At 42.5% G+C, this 21713-nt stretch overlaps 1 protein-coding gene across 1 annotated transcript in view; it reads left to right on the top strand.

Moving 5' to 3' along the window:
- The window catches only part of ERBB4 (erb-b2 receptor tyrosine kinase 4), a 976023-nt gene that overhangs the window by 806018 nt on the left and 148292 nt on the right, over positions 1-21713 (top strand). The window contains exons 18-20 of the mRNA XM_084642839.1: positions 7464-7596; positions 10962-11084; positions 13618-13716. Of these exons, the coding sequence (XP_084498965.1) occupies positions 7464-7596; positions 10962-11084; positions 13618-13716 (355 nt within the window). The remainder of the gene's footprint in view (positions 1-7463; positions 7597-10961; positions 11085-13617; positions 13717-21713) is intronic.

Below are 21713 nucleotides of genomic sequence, written 5' to 3'. Positions count from 1 at the left end.
TGGGAAACATTATTGTGTTTAAACGTTAGTTTTAATTGCTGAGTTAGTTAATTCAATGCTGACCATGACTTTGTGGTCAGTGTAGACAAGAGTAAGTTTTGGTTTAAAACCTGCTGGAACCCAGGTTTAAGCATGACTAGATGACATAATGTTGAACATGGTTGGTCCTTGTCTACACTGAATACAGAGTTGTGGCCAACATTATGTCAGCTAACTTGATTGTTTTTTAAAAAGTGTTTAAATATGATAAAATTTTCTAATACAGACAAGTTTCCCCACTGAGTTCAGTCACTCTTTACTTACAAGCCAAAATAGATAAGGAGTGGTGGAGAAGAAATCACTATTCTCTGAACTAAGAAGATGGTTAATGTTCCCTGAATGAACACAAAGCAAAGCCCATTTTATATATGCAAGCAGTGTTAGCCTATTTCTTCTCCCACTTCAATGGACTTCAGAAGAGCAAAATTATGTTAGCTAACAAGGAATGCTTTCGGAAATCCCACTTGTAGAACTTACTGAGGATGGGTGAAGAGAAGAGAGAGATGCTATTAAAACACATTTGAAAACAATTTACATGCCATTCTGACTTTATAGGGAATATCATATTTTGGTTACAGAGTACCTAAGCGTATGTTCCAGGAGTGTCAGGTCTCTAATAGTAAAGCATTATGGTCGTGCGAATTCTCTACGGAGGGGGATATGCCATATGCAAATTTTGTGAATTGTCTGTCAGGAAATGGTAGCCTCTAGTTAAAGAACTCCTTACCAGAAAAACAGCAAGAAGCTACTGCTTACAAGCATTCAAGGTGATAATGAATCCTACATGGATATATTAAAATATTTTTTTAAAAAAAAACCCTATAGCACTGTAAAAACTAGGCTTCAAAGCTCAATTTATTTACATTTTATAGTACGTGGTTTAATATTGAAGATGGGCTGGGGAGAGAACACCTGTTCTTTCTCCATGGACCAACATTTTGTCTTTTTCTCCGGTTTGCCAATTGAGAGTATGAAATCATTTACTACTATACGTAATTAGGCTGTGTTATCTGGTTTTTGCAGCGTTGTAGATGTTTTGGAGCTGTTGGAATGATGTTATGTGCCCCCTATTGAGTGCCCTTATACATCTTGGAATACTAACTTTGAACTTTCTTATCAATTTTGGTGTGCAGGAATGGCTATTAAATGCTTCTAAATATGAAGACACTGTACACATTTAAAAGAAAATAGCTATTTCTCCAAAGGGAATACTAGGATCCTGCTTTCAGTATTCAGCCACATGTCTACAGCTTCCAGTTTAGAAGTCAGAAAATTTCTTATAGAGTATTTTTCTAATAATTAAAAGCTGGATTGGCATCTCGCAATCTGCCCCCAAGTAAGGGTGTAGTGTGCAGTTGTGCTGTCTGAGGAGTAGAGCAGGGACTGAATGGTGATTCAGGGCACTACATGAGCCTTAGAATGACAAGAGATAGCCAGTGAAGAATTCCCTTTGCAGAATTCTCCACCCCAATGTAACCAAAGGATTTTCTGTGGCCAGGTTCAGTACGGAGCTTACACCAGTGACAGAAGTTAGAGTAGGCTCGGAGCCGTTCTAATTTCCACCAGACCCAGGCAGGATCAGAGAGCCAGCAACCAGCTTCCTGCAGCTGTCACTCTCTACTGCGTCTTAGCATAGCTGGGACATAGCAGAGAATTGGGACCCCAGTGTTTTTGAAAATGATTTATGAAAATCTCCACTTTGGTGAGGAAACTTGCTTTGATGTCTCACAGTTGACATTATTACGCTTAATTTTCATGGAGTTCATTTTAAGCCTGCAGTAAAAGTGGCGGGAGGAGGCAACGGCTGGTGATTGCATTCACAAACAGATTCGTTTGTAACAATAATGTAAGTGGATTAAGCGCTCTGAATGCCACTAGAGATTAGGGGGTTTGTGTCCAGTCGCACATCAAGCTGAGGCCATGGGTAGGTGGCTGTGGCATAAGCAGAAAGACCCAGATTAAAAAATATAATGGGAAAAAGTTTCATGCCTGCGATTACACTCTGATCAACACCACCTTGCACGGATCAGTGTTAAGTCCACTTTCATTAAGGAGCCTTATTAATGACATGGAAGGAAAGGGTAAACAGCATATTAATGACATTTGCAGATGATATTAAATGTGAGGTGTTGCAAACACCAGAGACAGTAGAGAAATAACACAAAGGGGCTCAGTGAGCTTAGAAATATAGACAGGAAATGAAATGAGTCTTAACAACAGCCAAAAGAGCAAGTTAAGAAACAGAAGCGTTAAAAAAAAAAGAGAGAGAGAGGAGTGATGCTTGCAAAAAAATTAGTGCCTAAAAATGATCAAGGGATGATAGTGAACAGCAGTGAAATGTGAGGTTTCAGTGCAGTTATGGTGTCAAAAATGTGATGGGGGTCAAAGGCTTGTCATTTAAAACTACACAGGAGAAAGCATTTAACTCTGGGGAGGAACTCAGCATTGGCAGGAAGATGAACAGGATGATCTAATATCTCTTTCCCTCTGTAATGTTTGCAAGATTGTATGACTTTGAAGACATGATGGTGGAGCTATAAATGAAGTACTATTACAATGAAAGAAATGTTTACTATTCCGTTCCAAAGCAAAACCTACCACAGTTTTATTGCTTAAGTCTTACTGGTTAACACTTAGCAATACTTGTTTCAAGTCCCACATGATCTCTACTATGCCACTTTTGGGGGCATAATAATGAGTAGAGTGTTTACACTCAGCTCCTGAAGTTTTGAATAACACATGCAAATTTCTGCGGTCTTGAGACTCTATTTGGATTACCTACAAATATTTGGATACCTAAGTGATGTGTTAAGCGCCTAAGGATTAGTCACTTTCCTATGGGTAAGCATGATAATGAACATTTAAACATGGGAGTTTTATTACCCAGATCTGGTCATTTAATTTGGCAGATTTAAATTTATGCTGTCTGAATTTGATACAGTGCTTCTGACTGATCAGATCTGTCTGATTTCAGACTGGTCAGAGGAAGCAATTGGAAGAATCCATTGGGATTTTCAGCAGGTTACTCAATGTAAAACTCCTCTGTTTTCGACAAGCAGTACAGCATGATATTAATAGGCCATATGCGTTCTTTCAGTGTTACCTGTGTATGGTGCAGGTGTGCTCTTGTAGAGAAAGGTCGTCTTCATAAAAAATATTTTATCATTGTCCAAGTGACAGCTTCAACTAGAGTCGCTTTTTCAGAACCTCCTTTGGGAGAGCCTTTGTTTTGTTATTTGTATGAGAAATATTAAGATCTACATGTCTTTTTAATGAGAGTTTCTACCTACTGAAATAATACAATACTATAGTAAGAGCAGAGGTAATGGATGAGGAGCAACAACACCTCACAGCTTGATTTCTAGCTATTAAATTAGACTTTTCTGAAAACATGTATTTATAAAACTAGAGAGACAAGATGAGTGAGGTAATATCTGTTATTGGACCAACTTCTGTTGGTGAGAGAGACAAGCTTTCACCACGTGGAGCTGCTCTTCAGGTCTGGGAAAGGGGTGTGTGTGTGTGTGTAATATAGGGACCACTTCACCCCGGACTGAAAAGCAGCCATGTCTGTGGGGAACTGAGATGTCATTGCATAACAACATTAGCAATGTTATACAGCTGATTTGTATCCATTTGAAAATAAAGGAGACATTTAGGCAGGCAGAATGTAATATCAAGTTGTGTGAAACTTTCATAATGACACGTAAAACCAAACAAAATGATTTCATGTTTTCTTAAACACCTGGAACTTTCACCAGGTCACAACATTGCTCTCTCTAACCTCTCGGTGTCTGAATTTCCGCTTGTTGACGATCACATGGTCTCTTTCAGCATTGTCCATCAGTTCTTTCTCTCTCACCCTGTCACTTAGCCTTTCTGTGATGTCCCATCCGTTGCATTGATGACTTCTTATCTGCTTTCAGTTCTGTCCTCCTCTTTCTTTTCTTCCATTGATATGATTTTTGATTCTCTTCATCCCTCCCTTCCTCTCCTTCACCCGTTTCTCTTTTGTCCCCACTCCATTCGGAAAGTCTGCCCGGCCAATCCCCAACCCTGCCTCACACCGCAACATCTGCTTCCGTTCCCACTCTCACAATGCAGTCTCTCTCTTTGATGGACATCATATCACCCAGGCTGACTTCCTCCACTGCAAATTCATTCTCTCTTCCTTTAGATCTTCTGTCTTCCTAGGTAAACAACTCTACTTCTCCAACTAGATTGAATCCCGTGTCCTCAATCCCAGTCACCTTTTGCCGCCTTTGACTCACTCCTCAAACTCTTCTGCCTCCACTTCTCTCTCCACACAGGATCTCACCAATTTCTTCAAAGAGATGATTGACAACCTTCCCTCTCCCCTCCTACAACTCTTCCCTCCTTCTCTTCTGCCACAGACTCAGAACTGTCTTGTCTGCTCTCCTACTCTAATCACTCTACATGAGCCAATGACCTCCATCCCAACTCCTGATCTTCCTTATGCCCACCCTCATCCCCTCCCTTACACTTCTCCTTAACCCTTTGCTCTCCTCTGGCTCTTTTTCCTCAAAATATGGATATGCTTTAATCTCTCCCATTTTAAAATAACCCACCCTTGACCCCACTTGCCTTTCCAAATATTGCCCTTTCTCCCTTTCATTTCTAAGCTCATTGAATGCACTGTTTATTGTTACTGTCTGGAGCTCCACTCCTCAGATTCCATCCTAGACCCTCTTCAATCCAGCTTCTACCCCTTGTACTCCACAGAAACCACTCTCCCCAAAGTTTACAATTGTTTCTTCCTAGAGGAAGCTCAGCACCATGCTCATCCTCCTTGACCTATCAGCTGCCTTTGGCTCAGTTGACTGTGGTCTTTGTGAAATCTTGTCCTTGCTTGGCTTCCATGACTCTGTGTTTTTACCTCTCTAATATCTTCTTCAATGTGTTTTTGGAGAACCCCCATCATCTCCCCTCCAGCATTCTGAGGGAATTCCACAGGGTTCTGTCTTTGGTCTCTTCTCTTCTCTCTCTCTACACCTTATATCTAGGTAAGCTCATCCACAAACACAAATTCAGCTACCATCTCTATGCTAAGAACTGAGATCTACCTCTCTACAGAGGTCTCCTTCTGTCCAAATTCAAGTATTGGCCTGTCTCTGACATTTCCTCATGGATGCCTACCCATCAGCTCAAACTTAAAATGCCTAAAGCAGAGCTTACTCTTCCCTCCAAGTCCTTCCCACAACCTCCTTTCTAGATCATGTGGACAGCACCACCATCCCGCCTGTCACTCAGGCTCATATTCTTGGTGTCATCTTTAGATTCAGATCTCTGTCAAGGTCCTCACATACAGGCAATATCTTAGTCTTTCAGATTCTTTCTACATAACATCTCTAAGACATACCTTTCATCTCCATCTACTCAGCTAAAACTCTCATCCAGGCTTGCATCTCACATCTTGACTACTGCAACACCCTTTTCTCTGGCCTTGACAAATGCAATTTTATCCTGCTCATATGCATTCAGAATGCCCCTGCAAAGATCATTTTACTTGCCCATCACTTGTACCACATCACCCCTCTCTTCGCATCCCTCCACCCACTCCCCCTTCTTTATTGCATCAAACATGCACTACTTGTCTTACTTGAAAAGGTCTTTCCAGCCTATCCCTACCCTACCTATCTTCTCTCATTCACTATGGAGATGTCCACTCCCACCTCCAATTGCCCACTTGTTTTCAAACAGGAACCTTTGGGCTTTCTCTCAGACCACCCCTCAGGCTTTGGAGAAGCTTCTCATGAACATCCGGAAAGCTGCCTTGTAAACCTCCTTCAAATCCCCCTTTTACCATGGTGCCTACAAAAAGCTGACAACAGTTAGGCTTTCGGTATGCTGAGACCACAACCTGCCATGTTGACCAATATTGGCTCATTGTTTCTTGTACTCATCATTTGTCTATCTCTTGTCTTTTGTTTTACACTTTTAGCGATTTGGGGCAGGTCCCATCTTTTGTTCTATGTTTGTACAGTGCCTAACACAGTGGGGTCCTGGTCTATGACAAGGGTTCAAAGGTGCTAGGGTAATACTAAGTGTGATGGGGTATGTAAAACTTACTCTACTACAGCCACTAAGGGGTTCCAGCACAGAGTAGCTACCTCTCCAGCTGTGGCTATTTGTTTGACCAGCAAGAGTTGGGGTGAGAAAAGATAGGGGTTGCTGAAGAAGCTGAGAACTACCCTGCATCAGCAGCATACTTACAGAAAGCTGCCCAAGATGTAGGATCAGAAGCCCTGGTTGGACTGTAGTGAGACTGCTGAGGTGTGGGGAGTAGAAGCCGTAAAGGGTTACCCCTTCACCTATGCTCCTTGAGCAGAAAGAGAACTTAACTCTTTGCTGCCAGGTCCAGGAGGAATACGACATAGGGATTTGAGATTAGCTGGAGTTGAACTAAGAGGCTAGGGCAACAGGGTCGTAAAAGTCTGGTGTACTCCCAAGAAATTCATGGCCAGATGAAAGGGGTGAACTCCCCCCTCAGAAGTTCACAAACCTTTGTGCAGCTGGGGCTGAGTTGTGGGTGCCAGGGAGGGATTTGTAGTTTTTTTGTGCAAGCCATGCGTAATTTGGCAGTGTCACATGGTTTCAACCTTAAACAAGACCTAACTTGGCAGCCTTTGTCTGTCATTTGAGTTTTGGCATTTGTTTGAACCCAAATATCATAGCATAACTTAGGGGGTACAATCACATGCAAAGTCAAGCCAAACAGAAGTCCACTGAACACTTATCAAATAAAACTGCTGAACTGTGCACAGCTCTGATATTTACCTAAGGTGAAATTTATATGGACACTGGGAGCTAACATCCTAACTCTTGTAAAAACATCAGGGCTTCAGGTTTACATCTCCATTGAAACATGGCACCTCCAACAGTACAGTATCTTAAGCACTCTCTCTGAAGAGCCCCATGTAGCAATGTCTCTGGAATTATGTGATTCTTTCAGAACCAGCCTTGATTAACTTATGATCACAGCCCAAAGTGGTATCAGTTAATCTTTCATAATTTCAGTGTTATTTTTTATCTCAATATGCAAAAATAAGAGTTAATCCAGTTGGATTTAAAAAGGAAGACATCAGATTAGTTAACTTCCTTGCAGAACAAGCTTCTGGTACATGTATCCTCATTTTGCCATTGCAGGTTTGCATTTGCCATCAAAGTGCATGTTGTATTTCCTTGTCCACGACTTCACAAGAATGCATTAAAAATAATATCCTAGATGTGAAAATGGAAAGCAATGCCACACTTAATGAGCTTTCCTTGACTTATCATCTGACATGACTGCATTTTGAGAGCTATACGCTTCATAAGTTTCCCAGGTGGTTTATTTCATGCATGCAGCTGTTCTTTGCTCTGTTTCCCTGCCTTGCATTAAAGTCTTTGATTCTGATTGGTAGAACCCCCCTGATTGCTGCAGGCGTGATTGGTGGACTCTTTATCATCGTCATTGTGGGCCTGACATTTGCCGTTTATGTTCGGCGGAAAAGCATCAAAAAGAAGAGGGCCTTGCGGAGGTTCCTGGAGACTGAGGTGAGGATATTTTCTGTTGTACCATTCAGAAAAGCTGAACATTTGGAAAGATGCAGGGTACTACTCTACTTTTTTACACAGAATATATTAGGATTCTATTCCAACCCCCACTGAGTCCTTGGAAATACTTCCATAGACTGGACTTATTGGATAGTGTGAATGAAGCTATTCTAGGACATTAGTTTTCTATTGATACATCCAGAGGTGCTGACTTTCTGATTTCCTGGGAATGCTCGACCCCGCCCCACCTACAACCCAGGCCCACCCTCACTCCACCCTTTCCAGCAAGGCCTGCCTCTTCCTGCCCCTCCTCTTCCTTCCCCTGCTCCACCCCCGCCCTCCCTCTTCCTACCCCATTCCACCCCTCCTCCAAGCATGCCCTGCCTTCACACTGCCTCTTCCTGCCCCCGCTCCTTCCCCTCTCCCCAGCGCCTCCTGCCCTCCACTGAACAGCTGATGCTCAGCATGTGGGAGAGGGAGGAGCTGATTGGCAGGGCCCATCGGTGAGTGCGGAGCACCCACTGTTTTTTCCTTGAGTGCTCTGGGGCTGGAGCACTCACGGAGTCAGCAACTATGGATACATTAGTTCATATATTTTAATGACAAGAAGGGAGCATTATGATCATCTTGTCTCACATACATGTCCCTATCCTGTTCCCAACAGAAATTAGGCCCTAATTTATCTAATTACTTAATTGTATATTCAAAGCCATTGAAGTCAGTGATAAGACTCCAGTTGTCCAGTTGTCTTCGCTGGACTTTGGATCAGGCCCTTGCTGAAAACGAATGGTGTTAAGCACATGCTTATGTGCCGGAACTTTCATTTATTACATGTTTGTACAGTGAGTAAGGCAATGTGGTAGTGAGTAAGTTTGTACAGTGAGTAAGACAACCTTTTTGAGGCCTGTAGGCACTATCCCAATATAAATAATAACAAAATTGCTTACTGCTAAAACTTCCATTGATTCAGATGGGAACTGGACTAGACCCATGGTCCCATTGGCTAAAAAATGAGATGGAGCCTTAGAAGAAACTATTTGGGCCCAACGTACCCTGCCTAACATCCTGGCTTCACTATTGGGTGGGGAAAAAACAGTCTCAGTGCTCTTCAAAAGCTTTATTTTTGGTTGGAAATGCATATTTGATCATCATTAAAATTTAATCTTAAATTTTCAGCTACAAATGAAGGTCGACACAGGATCCCCTAAACCCTACATGTCTGACACACTTTCAGAGATGTATAATACAGACAGATCCATCTAAAGGGAAAAAAAGTTTAGGAAAACCAATAGTCATTGATCTGCTGATTCCATTGTGTTATGATTGGTGTCATTAAGGTCTTGCTCCTGCACCCATTGAATTCAATGGTGCGAGATTGATCCCAAATGACTTCCAGAGCAATATTGTGTTTTCATTAATCTTCTTCCTGAATGGCTGCAATTTTGGGTTGTTTCTAATTTTTATTAATAATAATCAGTCATCCAGGAATATCAGTAGATGGAATTGATACTATCCTGAATATATAATTGTTTAAGGTAAAGTTTGTAACCAAACGTTGGTTAAAGATAAATTATTGCAAAGAGCTTTAGGGAATGACAGCTATTTTATGTGGACACTGAATTTCCATTAACAGCTCTCTGATTCTCTGCTTGGGCTAGCACAGGTGAGGGTGGGTGAGGGGTTACTCTAACCTGTGCCAGATGGCAACCATCCCCAAAGGACTGTCCAGTGGCTGAGCACTTGTGACAGTTGCCATCCTGGTTGAGACACTGTTGAGTGAACCAAGGACATCCACATCTAAAAGTATGAGTTACTATAGCTTGAGCTAAAGAGCCAGGCTTTTTAGCTGAGGTCTGTAACAGATCCATAACCTCTGCAGATCAACACACAGAGATCAATGGGTTACACCTCCACTCTTGTTATATCTCCTTCTTGCTGCTCTCCACCCCAGCGTGCCCCAGTGCTGGTTGGCTGTTGGGGATGGTGGTTGGAGCAACGTACATCAACTCTTCATCTTCTGGGGATGGCCTTAGACTGGGAGAATCCCTGGCATGGGTGAAACCCCAGATTCCATCTCCTTTGCACAGCCAGGGCAGCACAAAGGGGAATAGGAATTATGTGGGGGCAAGTTCTGTGGGAATCTATGAAGTGAACCAAGATCGTGGCCCTGTGTGTGTCCACCTCCCATATCTGTATATATTTTTTTGCTTTTTTTTTACATTTGACCTACATCTTCCACCGTAACAAGTACTGAAAAGTAAACTATATTGGGGGCCAGAGGGAGGCAACCTTTGAAAATATTGCTGTCAGACTCTCCGTACTCACTTGACTTGTTGCTCTTTGTTTTTGTTATATATTTTCTTTAAGTACTTTTTTTAAGTAATTTCCAGCTACTGGAATTTCTACTTGCACGAAAGCAGTTTGTTCAGCTAACAAAGTAGTCCATGATGCTCATAGAAGCATGATAATAGTGCTCAAACTGAAGAGCACAATGCACTTAGCCTTGTAAACAGACACTTTGAAATACTGCAGTGGTTTCAAACCAATTTGAGTAGGAGTAGCCCTTAATTATTTTCCTTCTCCTGAGAGAGGACAGGCTATTTGTCAGTGTTTAGAGTATTGTCCTTTTCATTTATTTTTCATTTATTTTTAAAGAAACATTGTTTTTCAGTCAAAGGCAGTATGTTGCTGAGATTGGCTGGCTTTTTGACTGAGCATACCTCTGTACTTCATTCACAAACTTTGTTGGATTGTAATTCACAAAGTACCAGTGCTTGCAATAAATTAGCTGTGGCTGTAAATTCTTGTTTTACTGCAGATGTTTTCTGCTTCTGAAAAAGCTGCCCTCCTTTAAGGCACAACTAAAGCATAGAGCAATGAACCTTACTCCCCAAAAAGAGGATAAGAATTTGATGAACCAATAAGTCACAATTATTCAAAAGCAAAGCAGCCACTTTAAAGGGGCACTAAAATTACCAAAAATAGAATATGGTGCACTGATAATAAATGCTGTGTTTCCATCATATAGAAAACATTTATCTTGCTGCAATTAGCAAAAGTCATTGGGGACATATTGTGACACTGGTTCAGTTTCCAGTTCATAATTGCATCATGCAGCGCCTAGTGGAAACTGTATACTCCACTAGGATCCTTCAGTTGGTTTCTGTTGGTTTTTTACTGGCCTTGACCGGTTTCACTTGGAGAATCGATCGCCCTGGCACCAGTAGACCACTAGATCCATTGCTTTACTGTAATAACTAGTTAGCCAACTGGAATGAGTAGGAACCAGATGAAAATTTTCAACAGGAATTCTCACGAGGTCTTCCTGTGTCCGGTGTATAATCTTGATGAATTTTGATTTGCAGCTGGTGGAGCCCTTGACTCCAAGTGGCACAGCACCCAACCAAGCACAGCTTCGTATCCTGAAGGAAACTGAGCTAAAGCGAGTCAAGGTCCTTGGCTCTGGGGCCTTTGGAACTGTGTATAAGGCAAGTATCTTCACTGAATAGCGTCGAGTGGCCTTATTTCTGTTTTGAACCCTATGGATCACTGAAAGTGTTACATCGCAGTGTGGGACCCAGCCCTTGTCTATATAAGAGATGGGTCTGAATCATAACCTGAGGTCCACATGCCACAGCCTTTCAGGGGAGTTCATCTGTAGGTATGATGATGCATCTTGAGTACATATCTAGCTTCAACTGCTGATTTCAGCTTCCCTTGGTATAGGCACAAGGGTTTCTGCATGCAGAGAAAAATTATGCCTCACACAAACATACGGACCTGAAGAATGTACAGGATAAATAGTCTTGATGTTAAAGAACAGGAATGGGATTTTGTGGGTCTATTTGTAGCTCAATAACTGACGTAGTATGCACATTGTGCAAGCCAGTTAATCTCTGTACCTCATTTGACCGAGCTGTAAAAAGGGTATAGTAATAATTATCTCCCTTATACAGTAATAGAAACATAATTAGCTAAGCTTTGGTCCTTTTCCCATTAAAAACAGTGGCAAATCTCCCTTAACGTTTATTAAAGCACTTTGGATTCCACAGTTTAACGATCATAGTTAAAGTGCTTAGAAGCACTAAGTAGAGTTGGTTGAAAAAGAAGTGGGGAAAAATCACATCTTCAACATTTTGTAATTAAACTTGTGATGAAATTTCAAAATTCCAAGAAACCTGACCAGCACCTTATAATTAAGGCTAAGATTTTATCTCGGTTATTTTTAGTAAAAGTCACGGGCAATAAACAAAAATTCACGGAGCCTGTGACCTGTCCATTACTTTACTAAAAATAACCAGGGGGCAGGGCTAGGTAGGGAGGAGAATCCCCACCCCCAGTCTCCTGTAACACCGCCATCAATGGCAGTTTGCTCCAGAGGCCTGGCAAGGAGACAGAGACTCTGCTTCTGGGAGTGCCAACCCTCCTCTGCCCAGCTGTTCCAGATCAGTCAATAACTGCCCCCTCACCCACCCAACAGGGACGGAGGGAGCGCATAACTAGGGGAGCAGAGCCCAATACAGGCTCCTTGTGGAAGTGGGGCAGAGACACGCAGGCAGGAGCAACAGAGGTCAGAGCCAGGTGTCTGCAGCTATGGGACAGAAAGGAACATGGGCAATGTGGCAAACAATGCCTTACACTGGGTAGCTGCGATAGGAAATGGGACCCAGGGTGCTAGAGCCAAAAAGGAACCCAGACAAGCTCTCTGCTGCTGGTACCCATTCACTGTAAGTTGAGCCCTACCCAAATTGCCATTCCTAACTACACCACTGCTTGTTAGCAAGGCCGAGCAAAGGAACATGGATAGTTCTGTGTGTTATGGACATGCTGACATTACTGGGCAGAAATGGAGTTTACATGTCAAGAAGGTTCATTTACACTAAAACTTTTCCATTCTGCAGTTTTGTCTTTGAATTTCCAATAGGGAGGATATATCCAGCGGGGGGTCCTGCAGGGGTCTGTCCTGGGTCTGGTCCTATTAAATATTTTCATTAATGAGTTGGATAATGGCTTGGAGAATGTGTTTATAAAATTTGCGGATGACACCAAGCTGGGAAGGGTTGCAAGCATTTTGGAGGACAGGATTAGCTTTCAAAACAACCTTGACAAATTAGAGAATTCAACAAGATGAAATTCAGTAAAGACAAGTGCAAAGTACTGCATTTAGGAAGGAAAACTCAAATGCGCTACTATAAAATGGGGAATAACTGGCTAGGCAGTAATATTTCTGAAGAGGGTCTTGGAGTTATAATGGACTACAAATTGGCTATAAGCCAACATATGCAGGTGCGAAAAAGGCTAATATCATTCTGGGGTGTATTAATAGGACTGTCTTATGTAAGACATGGGAGGTAATTGTCCCACTGTACTTGGCATTGGTGAGGCCTCAGCTGGAGTACTCCATCCAGTTCTGGGCACCACACTTTAAGAAAGATGTGGATAAATTGGAGAGAGTCCGGAGGAGAGCAACAAAAATGATAAAGTTTAGAAAACCTGCCCTATGATGAAAGGTTAAAAAACACTGGGCCTGTTTAGTCCCGAGAAAAAAAGACTGAGGGGGAAACTGAGAAGAGTCTTCAAATATGTTAAGGGTTGTTATAAAGAGGACAGTTTGTTCTCCATGGCCAGTGAAGGTAGGACAAGTAATAATCAGCTAAATCTGCAGCAAGGGAGATTTAAGTTAGATATTAGGAGAAACTTTTGTAACTCTAAAGGTAGTTAAGCTCTGGAATAAGCTTTGAAGGGAGTGGGATGGAATCCCCATCACTGGAGGTTTTTAAGAACAAGTTGGACAAACACCTGTCAGGGATGGTCTAGGTTTACTTAGTCCTACCTCAGTGCAGGGGGCTGAACTGAGGTCCCTTCCAGCCCTACATTTCTATGATTCAGTGTACTTACTGTGTGTGTTTTGAGTTCTGATATTCCTTGCTGAACTGGATGTTGTATCATGAAAAGAGATATAGCCACGGAGAAAGATTTAACAATTGGTGTGGAGTTAATTTTTGTATCTTTCTTCCCTAGGGTATTTGGGTTCCCGAAGGAGAAACAGTCAAGATTCCTGTGGCTATTAAAATCCTTAATGAGACGACTGGTCCCAAGGCAAATGTGGAGTTTATGGATGTAAGTAAGAGGTGTACAACCTCTCTGACTCTGCCTATATATAATATGCTAGCGCTGACAGTGGGAAAAAATCAGTCTGTAATCTCCACAAACTGTAAAGGTAATTTTCTGCCTATTTTTTTATTTCTTTCTATTTCAGTATTAAGTGGATGCCGGTCTAAGGGCTCTAGGTGCCCTAAAACTTAATTAAGCCTGTGTCTGTGCTATGATCCCCCGGCACATGTACACACATTTGTGCTTGCTGGTATCTACCTAGCATGTGTATAAATAGCAGTGTATCATGGTAGCATGGGCAGCAGCAAGTATAAAGCCTCCTAAAAGCAGCGGGCAGGTACTGGGCAGAGCTCGGCCATGCCTCTGCTGCCAGTACTCATGTTACCATGGCTATTTATACTTGTGCTAGCTAGCTGAGAGCTAGCATGAGTATACGCACACAAGCTGGGGAATCCACTCCTAGTGTAGACGTAGCCTGATGCTACAACACACTACCCCCAGTAGCAACATAGTCAGGTCTAGTGTACAACCCTTGGCTCTCCCGCACCTCCCCGCTGTCATTTTGGAAACTTATCCTCAGCCCTCTCTGTCCTGCAGTCTTCAAAATTAGGGCTCAGAACATCAGACGTGTTAAATCAGCCATGCTCTATGGGAGCCAGTGCAGGCAGGCAGGTATACACCAGTGGAGGTAGTCTCCGCTGGAGCGCTGTCTACCCGGCTCCCTTAGGGGGTAGGGCATGTGTGTAAAGGGTGCGTGGTGAAACAGCTGGCATGAGGTCCCCAGTGGCAGAAGTCGGAGTAGGCCCCTGGCTGCTCTAACGTCCTCCACACCAGGCAAGGAGGGTCCAAGAGCTGCAATAACCAACCACGTGTAAACGGGGGAAAGTGAGAAAAAGTATATTGGATTTTTATTAGCCCGTCAGTTTTAATAATCTAGAGCAAGCATTCTCAAGCTGTGGGTTGGGACCCCAAAGTGGGTTGCAACCCAGTTTTAATGGGGTCACCAGGGCTGGCTTAGACTTGCTGGGGCCCAGGTTTAAAGCTGAAGCCTGGGCGGTGGGGCTCAGGTTACAGGCCTTCTGCCTGTGGCTCAAGCCTTTTGGCTTTGGCTTTGCCCCTGCCCCCAGGGGTAGTGGGACTCAGGCTTTGACCCTCCCTACCTGGGGTGGTGGGGCTTGGGCGGGCTCAGGTTTCAATGCCCCCTCCTGGGGTCTTGTAGTAATTTTTGTTGTCAGAAGGGGGTCGCAGTGGAATGAAATTTGAGAACCCCCAATCTAGAGTGTTGTTAGTGAGAGGTTGGGATCATATTTTTATAAATAAGTTTTATATTCACAAAGTCCGTAAGTGCAATTTTCAGCTCAGTTTTAAGCGAAAAGGTCACTGTCATTATGAACATGTGTGTCTCATGCAGAGACAATATTTTGACAGTCCAGATGAGTTTTCTTCTTGTTTTTGGCAAGCCCTAAATTATAAAATTCCTCTTTTTAACTGGGAAATTACTGAAGACTTTTGCATTTCTAAGGTTGTGTGTGTGTGTGTAACTTGATTAGCATTAATGATAGCAGAAACCAAATGGAAACTGTGCTCCCATTATGTAGTCTACTCTGTCATTGATAAACCAGCAGAAATGTACAATTACAGCTTCAGCTATTTCAGACAAATTACCATGTGTGAACTCTCAGGCTTACACTGAGATCAAGGTATTTTCAACACTGTTCAGAGCATTGCACAGTTCATGCTGATGACATCAATAATCGTTGTTCACAAACAAAGAAGTAAGCCAAAGTAGGCCAAGTTGACTTCTGCTCTGATAGCCCTCCTCCACTGGGTGTTTCTAAGGAGGATTGAATGTTTATTTAATGGGCAAAGTCACTGTCAGTCTTCTAAGTGAGTAGTAATAACTATAGATACCTGAAACATTAGGGTCCTGATGCACCATAGTCAAGCCTCCCTGTGAAATAAATGTGCAAAGAACGAAGGGCCATTCAGTGGGAGCTGAGCCTCTCTACTTAATGGCAGAATTCAACTCTGTGGGCCAAAACCTCAGCTAGTGTAAATTTGGCACAGCGTCCGTCACATCAGTGGAGCTATGTAGTTGACACCAGCTGAGTATCTGGCCCTGTCTGTTGATAAGTTATAAAATAAGAAAACAATCATATATAACAGTGCATACATAATGCCTGTCATCCCTTGATCTCAAAGCACCTCAGAAAGGAGGGCACATAAAGATGGGGGTACTGGGCACCGGGAGGGGAAGTGACTTGTCTGAGATCACCCAGCAGTTCAGTATCAGAGCCAGGCATAACCCAGAGCAATGCTTTATTCACCGGACCACTGCCTTCAGTGTATACGTCATAACATTCGATACATTGCTCAGAAATAAGGGCTGTCTCCTTACCCTTCTAGAAAGTTATAACAGTAGCATGTATCAAAAGCAGTCATGTTAGGCTCAGTCCCACTTCAAATTATGGTCCCTTAGAAGCCGGTTTCTCCCCCGCATCTCCCAATGGTCACAAAGTGGAGAAAATTTAAAGATGAGTCATCTTAGTTCTAACACATCTGAAAACTCTGGCCCAGATTGCCAGCTGTAGCTCTGTTGGAGTCATTAGAGTGACAAGGGACAGCACGATGGAGAGAGCATTAGCTTAACATGACACCCTTCAGTAGATGCTGCTATAATCCTGGGGTCACAAAGACCACATGTATCCCTGAGGACTTTCTACAACTAGGGATAATTATTGGTGGCAGCAGAGTCAATCTCATTCTTTAGAAGAAACTACCAGTGCCCATTTTATTGTGATCTGTTGGCAGAGATTTTTTCCCCCCTACATCTTCTGTGTTTTGAAATAAACAGGAACCCAATCCTGAACTCACTTGTTGCTTTTTTTAAAAATGTATTTATATAAGAGAGTTAGGTCTTGCCTACACTTAAAAGTTTTGCCACTTTCATCAGGCCAGCCTAGTACTTTGAGATACTGATAAAAACTATATATAACAGCTAGGTTTATTATTATTGTTAGTGTAGATTCAGTTGAGCCAATATAAAAGTGCTTATGTCAGTTGATCTTATTCCAGTTTGATGGAGCAAAATAAGCTATACTGATATAAAGCATCTTTATACCAGTATAACTCTGTCTACACTGAGCTTTTTATTGGCATAACAATGTTGTCAAACTGTTGCACCCCAAAAACATGACAAAACTTTAAGTCAAAGCAATTATGTTGTTCTGGAAAAGCATTTTTACAGACATTCCCAACAGCTTGGTTAGTTAAAAGCACTTAGCCTTCAATCTTCTGCAAGCATGCAGTATAACTGTGCCTCTTGTGAGGAATTATTTCATACATCGTGATATGTGTCCTTGTACCTTGCACTTAAAACTGATAAGTTTAGCATTGCTGTCTGAGAGTGTATGTAATGAGAAGAACCCATCATAAAATCCATTTTGATTCATGTACACAATGGTATGTCTTAGGTCATCTAACCATTTGAGTGGCATGAATGATGTACAGAAAAGATCCAGCATCCCATACAAGACCGATACAATACAGCATCCCATACAAGGCCCATTGGTTCTTGTTAAAACTTTTAATGTCGACAGAAAGCAAGTCAGAGAATGCTTTATGAGCAGTTGAGATTCTGCTAAATGTTGCACTAAAAGAGAATAAGGCATGGCAATTTGGCAACTAGGCTGTCATTTCAGCACCCTTGAACACCTGCTAATGGATCCATAATGCCTATAATGGTATAAATGCATCATGTTAGCACGTGGCATAGACAACCCGCTCCTCCTGTCAGACAATACTGAGTGTCTTACCAAACTACATCCCTAATTTGGAATATTTCTTCAAAGAAGCACAGAAGATAGTATTTTCCTTGTTTTCTTTACACATTCCTGGTACAGTTCTTTCCATCTGTTTCTTCCACCTAGCACCGTAGTCGAAAGCATCTTCCAATGCTGAATAAAGCATTGAAAATTCCATTAAGTGGCCTATACATCTCCCTCCTCAACAGGAGGCTGTGGGAATTAAATCTATGTGTGAACTTCCATATTTCTCTCCTTAGTGGAGGTAGTTGCGACTGTTGTGGGAAGACTAGGTTGAGGAGTTCTGCACTTAGTTGTGAAGGTAGTGAAGTCTGTGGTTCATTTCAGCTATTCACAGCATATGATTACTTGCCTGAGTCACATGGTATTGTTCCTTCTCTCTGGTTGGAAGACCACATTTCATCTGCAGCAGATCACCACTGGAATTGATGGAGCAATGTCTCTTGCAGCTGGTTTGTCTGAAAGGAGAAGTTGGGGGAAAGTAGCTGATGTATCCTGAAGGCCCAGGAGGCAACAGGAGGGAACCGAACTCCCCCCATTAGCCAAAAGTTGGCAGCAGTAAGAGAACATAAGGGTCCTGGGTACGGATATGCAGGAGGAGAGGACAGTTATCGAGGGTAGGCAGGGGAGGACTCCCCCTGCTGGCTGGGTCAACAACATTTAAGCAGCAGTCTATAATTTCCAGGCTGCGCAAACTGCTTCCCCCACCTCAAATTAATTTGATGCCCTCATGAATTCCTAACAAGCCATGTACAGCCTTTGGCCCAATCAGGTGGCTTTACATCAAGGCAAAGAGATAAGTAAAACTAGGGTTATTATGGGCTCCCAAGTTATGCTGCAATTAGAAAGCATAATAGACCTTCTGTGATGCTAAAAATATTATAATAGTTTGTCACAGTGAAACAGGCAATCAAGTGGACCCTTGATCTCATCAACAATAAACTCGGTGTTTCCGGGAGGTGATCTCGCGAGCTATGATTTTATCCAGCGGGTTGATCCATTTACAAGTTTAATCTAACCTCGCTGAACTTAAGCATTCCATTATCTGTTAGGAAATAATTAGAAGCTGCAAGCTGAAGTCTGCATACACAGAGATTCTTGGGAGTCCCCAAGCTCATTGAGATGAAGACAGTTTGACTGATGCTGGTCAGCTGATATTGGGCTAGAAGCTAATAATAGAAGGCAAAGTGCTGCTTAGCTACATGAACAAGTTAACTTGGGAAAAATTAAACTGAAGGGTTTGGGATTTATGATTGGAAATTCATTTTCCATCCTCATTTGTTTCATGGTAAGAGAACTGCAAAGGGAGTCTGTTTTATGACTTTATAATTAAGATCTAGGGAGCTTCTTGACTTCAGCCAGACTTATTGTTTTTCCCTGTGATCCCTAGGAATGGCCGGCCAGCAGTGACCAGGAGATATGTTAAGCGATATGTAAAGATAGTAAATAAAATTATCCAGTGATTTAGCAACTACCACGTCTACCAAGTATGTGGCAAATACATTAAAGCTGCATAAGGGTGAGGGGTTGTGGTGGTGGGGGGGGTGTTGATGATAATGCGAGAAGAAAGATGAAGGTTTGTCCAGCCTAAAGAACGATATTAATAAGGCTGCCAATCTGCTGCTTTAACTGCAAAATGAAAGAGAAGAGGTTTCTCTGAAAACGTAGGCACCTTTTATGGCAAAGGCAAACTGCTCTGTTTTGTAAGGCATGCTGTGAATGTGCACTGTTCATTGCTGAACGGGTATTCGCTTCACAAGTCTGAAGTGAATAATCACCTGCCGAAATAGAGATGGTGAAATAAAGTGGCATTCAAAAGCCTACAGTGAGAGAAGCTCTCAGACTTCAACTATTATTCCATGCAAGAGGATTGCGTGGCCTTTCTGGACAAATCACACCATTTTCTGTGCTCCTTCCAGAGTGGCTAGATAACAGTGTGACAAGCACTTTGGAGATGCAGATAGAGCCTTTCTGCTTTTTTCGGTATTTGCGCTGGATTGTGAAGCAGGTTTAAGAGTTTGGATTCTCAGCACTGTCCCTTGCCAACCATTCTATCGTCCTAAACCTTTAAGGAGCTCCATATGGGCAGCCCCATGTGCTCACAGGGACCCTCACTGATGAGGCCCCTGGTCCTCTCATATCAACATCCTTGAAGGATCATAGCCTGTATTACTACATAGCTGGTAGTGGAAAGAAATGGTGTCTCTGTTGCATCCTTCTGAATCATGATTTGTTCCCAACACCATTCCTGGATCCTGGGCAAAGATCGCAGCACATTTCTAAATTTGCCTCAGGAAACTAGCTCGTCTTCTTGGTAAATGTTGAAAGCATCACCTCAGCCACTCTGCCAGTCCCTGCCCATCTGGAAAAGCATTGTGACATTACTGTAATTGGATGTCCCACTTTGTAGTGCAGTTTGCTGCCTGCCTCACGTACAGCTAACGCTTTTCTTGCACACGAAATGCAGCAGCATTGAATACTGAGTCCCATTTTAAAGGGCAGCTTAATGAATAGATTAGGAGTTTCCATAATGGTTTGCCATTTTCCTTTGTCTTTCTCTTCCACCTTCTATACATGCATCTTTCTTTTAAATTGGCTTTAGTGGTCCCCAAAAGAGTGCCTACTAATGAGAAGCAACACCACAGCAGTCTGCCCAGCACGACTATGCTTCCGACAACCTCCAAACACTGTTGTGTTCACCCTGTGATGCTAAGTTATTAGAAGGAAGAAAAAACCCAAGCTCTTGATTGCAGATCCCCTTTTGTGCCGTCCCTCTTGCCCTCCCACTTTACACATACTTTAAGTGTAACCACTTTGAAGAGGAACCTGTTTGCCTGTCACTTCCAGGCACAGAAACTCGCTGTGACTGCAATTACAATTTCCAACTTATCCAGAGGTGCCAGAAATCAAGCTGTCCTTGAAAGCTATACACACGCCATGCACAAGCCCCCTAGAGTGACAGCCGCCACAGAAGCTGGAAGTCTGAGCCCTGCTGAAGGTTAACTGCTTTTAGACATTTAACGAGAACTGTTTCAAGGCCATGTTCCCTTTTATTTCTGCCTTCACCGGTAATTTCCTCTTTAAATATTTACTTACCCCAGTAATCTTTTCTTCCATAGAATTATTTTTGTAAGGTTCTTGAGGAAATAGCCTGCCTTTTTACTGTCAGAGGATAACGTATAAGCACAGACAGAGCAGGCGAGGCTGGTTGGTTACAATCCTTTGGCATAATGGTCTAATGGGAAAACACAGCGAAAGAGACCTTGCTTCCTACAGATGATGAAAGTTAAAATAATACCAGAGGGGAAGTCCTGGCCCCATGAAATCAGTGGGAGTTTTGCTATTGACTTCAGTGGGGCCAGGATTTCACCCCAGAAGTCTGACAAGGCTGCCACTGGTTTTTAAGGGAGAGCCGCACACATGGTTGTGTTTTAGGTATTCAGTCTAATGTTCCTTTCCTGCTCTCCTGGAAGATTGTAAAGGCAGTCAGCATTATTTATTTATTTGTGTTGCAGTAGTACCCAGAGGCCCTGACCAGGATCAAGGCCCCATTGTGCTAGCTGCTGTCTAAACACACAGTAAGAGACAGTCTCTGCCCCAAAAAGACCAAGAATGGTAAGGTGGAAAAGAAAAGTAAAGGTAACATAACATGAACAGACACATCCTACTCAAATTCGGGAGACATAAACTGAAGCTGTTGAAACTTTTATTTTCCCAGTTGCTCCCCTCCTGGAGCTGAACATTTAAAAATATTATTATTAATTGTTATTATTTATTTTATTATTTATATTACCACACACCTAGGAGCCGTAATCATGGATCAGGACCCCATTGTGCTAGGCACTGTACAAAAGGACCTTGACCCTTCTAGTTCCCAGCATTTTGCTGAAGATGGTTGCTATATATCAGAGATGGTCTGGATTCAGAAAGTTCTGATCCAGACTCAGATTTTCCTAGGATTTCAGTGGCTTCCATCTGCATCTGAATTTTGAGTTGGATGACCTAATCACACTTAAGGTCTCTACTCGACCTTCCTGTGAAGAAAGAAGTGCTGGGGACAATCTTACTGTTAGATCAACCAGGTGTCAACTGATAGGCTTGTACATCCACAAATGCAGAACAAGGCAGTTACACCGTTACATGGCCCTTAGTCCAGCAAGTAATGCATGATAGGGAGTG

Source organism: Lepidochelys olivacea (assembly GCF_965140295.1).
Source record: "Lepidochelys olivacea isolate rLepOli2 genome assembly, chromosome: 11".
Classification (NCBI taxonomy): domain Eukaryota; kingdom Metazoa; phylum Chordata; order Testudines; family Cheloniidae; genus Lepidochelys; species Lepidochelys olivacea.
Note: the sequence above shows the minus strand (reverse complement) of the source record. Positions and strands in the feature narration are given on the sequence as shown.